General features: G+C 58.6%; 1 protein-coding gene across 1 annotated transcript in view; it reads left to right on the plus strand.

Moving 5' to 3' along the window:
* The window catches only part of BCR (breakpoint cluster region), an 84,644-nt gene that overhangs the window by 40,554 nt on the left and 41,106 nt on the right, over positions 1-2,984 (plus strand). Inside the window, 2 exon segments of the mRNA XM_015567213.1 lie at positions 1,196-1,364; positions 2,736-2,882. Coding sequence (XP_015422699.1) covers positions 1,196-1,364; positions 2,736-2,882 — 316 coding nt within the window.

Genomic DNA, 2,984 nt, shown 5'->3' on the forward strand with positions numbered 1-2,984 from the left:
GGGAGGAGCTGCCGGGTGTGGTGCAGCCTGGCAGGCGGGTCGGGGGGGGGGATGGCTGCTGCACTTGGTTTCCACAAACCTGGTGATAGCTCCTAAGTTATTTCAACGTAGGCTGCAGACACCGTCCCTCCCCCAACCACATGCACACGTACACGCACACACACACACACACACACACATATGTGCATGCAGCCTCCCAGGGATCAGACCCCCAGTGTGTTCTCCCTGGCATGGAGGCAGGGAGGTCACATTGGGAGGGATCAGCACTGGGCTCTTCCCCACTTTCCGTTGCTGTGCTGAGTGGATTTAATCATTCTACTCGGCGAGGAGCCTCAGTGTCGACCTGTGAACCAGGAGGTCGCCGTTCGATTCTTCCGTTGCTGTGCTGAGTGGATTTAATCGTTCTACTCGGCGAGGAGCCTCAGTGTTGACCTGTGAACCAGGAGGTCGCTGTTCGATTCCTGGTCAAGGGCACAGGCCCGGGTTCCGGGCTCCATCCCCAGTGTGGGGCGTGCAGGAGGCAGCCGATCCATGATTCTCATCATTGATGTTTCTATCTCTCCCTCTCTCCCTTCCTCTCTGAAAGTAACAAAAAAATTTTTTTAAAAAAAGAAAAGAGTTTCCGTTTCCCCATGTGTCAAGGCAAGGGATCGCCCTGGGTAGGTTGGCAGCCCCTCAAACTCGAGGACTCGGGGGGCCTCTGCGGGCCTGTCCTGACTGTCATTGGGTGGCCGTAACGGCTCCCACGTCACAGGGCCTGCAAAATTTTTTAAAAAGAAGAAAAGAGTTTCCGTTTCCCCATGTGTCAAGACAAGGGATCGCACCGGGTAGAACAGCAGCCCCTCAAACTCAAGGACTCGGGGGGCCTCTGCGGGCCTGTCCTGGTTGTCATTGGGTGGCCGTAACGGCTCCCACGTCACAGGGCCTGCTAATTGCCACCATCACTCCTTCCCCATGGGAATCGGGGCTTGTCAGACCCCCGGGGCCTCCGTTACACATGCCCGCGTCCAGGGATCTCCGAGTCCGGGTCCTTGGTATCAGCTGGGGGTCTCACGCCAGCCAGCCTGCCCCGCGGGCCTCAGGCTGAGGTTTCAGGTCGCGGCTCTCGGCTTCTGAGAGCAGCGATGTCGGCAGAGGAAGGGGGTAGGGGTCAGAGGAAGGCGGGGGTCGTGCTCACCTGCTCCTCCCTCCCCAGCAAAACCCAGCAGTACGACTGCAAGTGGTACATCCCGCTCACGGACCTCAGCTTCCAGACGGTGGACGAGTCCGAGGGAGCGCCCACCATCCCCCTGGTGGTGGACGAGGAGCTGGACGCCATGAAGATCAAGATCTCGCAGATCAAGAGTGACATCCAGAGAGAGAAGGTGGGCACAGAGGAGGCCGGGCTCTGCCGCTGGAGTGGGTGACCCCGCCTCCGGTTTCTGGGACCTGCTGGGCATCCCCGTCAGGCGTGGAGCCTTCCAGAACGTGGTGTGGGCGAGGGACCCGGCTGCCTTGCTGGGGAGAGAGTCCCAGGTGGCACGCTGGGCCGCCCCGGGCAGAGCCCTGGTTGTTGCTGGAGAGGCGTGGGTTTTAGGGCCAGTGAGGAGTAGCCCAGGCCACAGCAGGTCACATGCAGTGGCCGCAGAGGAGGCGGGCCCCTAGGAGGTTGGCCCTGGTCCGGGGGACCCTGACGGAGGTGGGCACAGCAGGACAGATGTCCTCCTCGCTCCTCACCCACCTGCCAGCTGCTGTGTGCGGAGGCCAGTGGGGGGTGTGCGTGAGGTGGTTTATCCCCACGGAGGGCCTGCCACCTCCCCACAGAGGGGAAGCCAGGCCGTGTCCTTGGGGCTGCGGAGCCGTATGTGCTGCCCCCGGGATGCTCGTACCCATGGTGACCATAGTGTCAGATCTGCCTGGGATGGTGGGGGCTCCAAAGGGAGGCACATGGCACCTGACAGGCAGGGTTTCCCCGACCAGGTCCCGGGGGTGCACCCGGCCTCCATGTGAACCCTCCCACACACTCCCGGGGGGCCTGATGCTGAAATGTGTGTGGTCCCAGGAGTGGGGAGGGGCCCTCGGGGTCACAGCGGCCCCCTGCACAGTGTCCAGGTTTGAAGAAATTGAAAGAAGGGAGGTTTGTAAAGGTTGCTCTTCTGTCCTTGTGAGGCTCAGTGGTTAGAGCACCAGCTTGGGCCCGAAGGGTCTCGGGTTCGATTCCCGGTCCAGGGCACATACCTGGGTTGCAGGTTCATTCCCCGGCCCTGGTCGGGGCACATATGAGAGGCAGCCAATCGATGTGTCTCTCTCTCCCCGCTCCCTTCCACTCTGTCTAAAAGCAACGGGAAAATACCCTCCTGTGAGGATTAACCCCTTCCCCAATAATTTTTTTGTTAAAAACGTTTCTTTTTCAGACTAATTTTTTTATTTTGGTTCTATATAGTATTTTTGATGCTGGTTATGAAAACAGTTTGTAACTCGTCTTCCTTGTCCTGTGTCCTAGAAACCTGCTAACTAAAATAACTAAAGTATTTCCAGATGAATTGTTACTACCTGGTATATTTTCATGTGTTACCTGTCACCCAGATAGCATATCCTTCCAAGTGTCTCCTTTACTACATTTAACCAAAAGGATGTGTAAAATCATATTCATTATGACATGTACAGGGCTGAGCATCGGGGGAGCGGGGACTGGCCGGGCGGGACCAGCTGGCCCTGGCCCTGGGCCGGGGTATGACCGCGACCTCCCCCCGCAGAGAGCCAACAAGGGCAGCAAGGCCATCGAGAGGCTGAGGAAGAAGCTGTCGGAGCAGGAGTCCATGCTGCTGCTCATGTAAAAAGAACATTTTGTGAAAACGTGTATACACATTTCTGCCGGGGAAGGGGTTAACCAAAATAGGGAGGTTGGCTGAGCACGGCCAGCAGCCTGTGCCCAGCCCTGACCCTTGACCCTGGACCCTGGAGCCGGCAGCAGCTGACCAGGGCGCTGTGCTGGGCTGGGCTGA

The sequence above is a fragment of the Myotis davidii genome, unplaced genomic scaffold (genome assembly GCF_000327345.1).
Source record: "Myotis davidii unplaced genomic scaffold, ASM32734v1 scaffold43, whole genome shotgun sequence".
NCBI lineage: Eukaryota > Metazoa > Chordata > Mammalia > Chiroptera > Vespertilionidae > Myotis > Myotis davidii.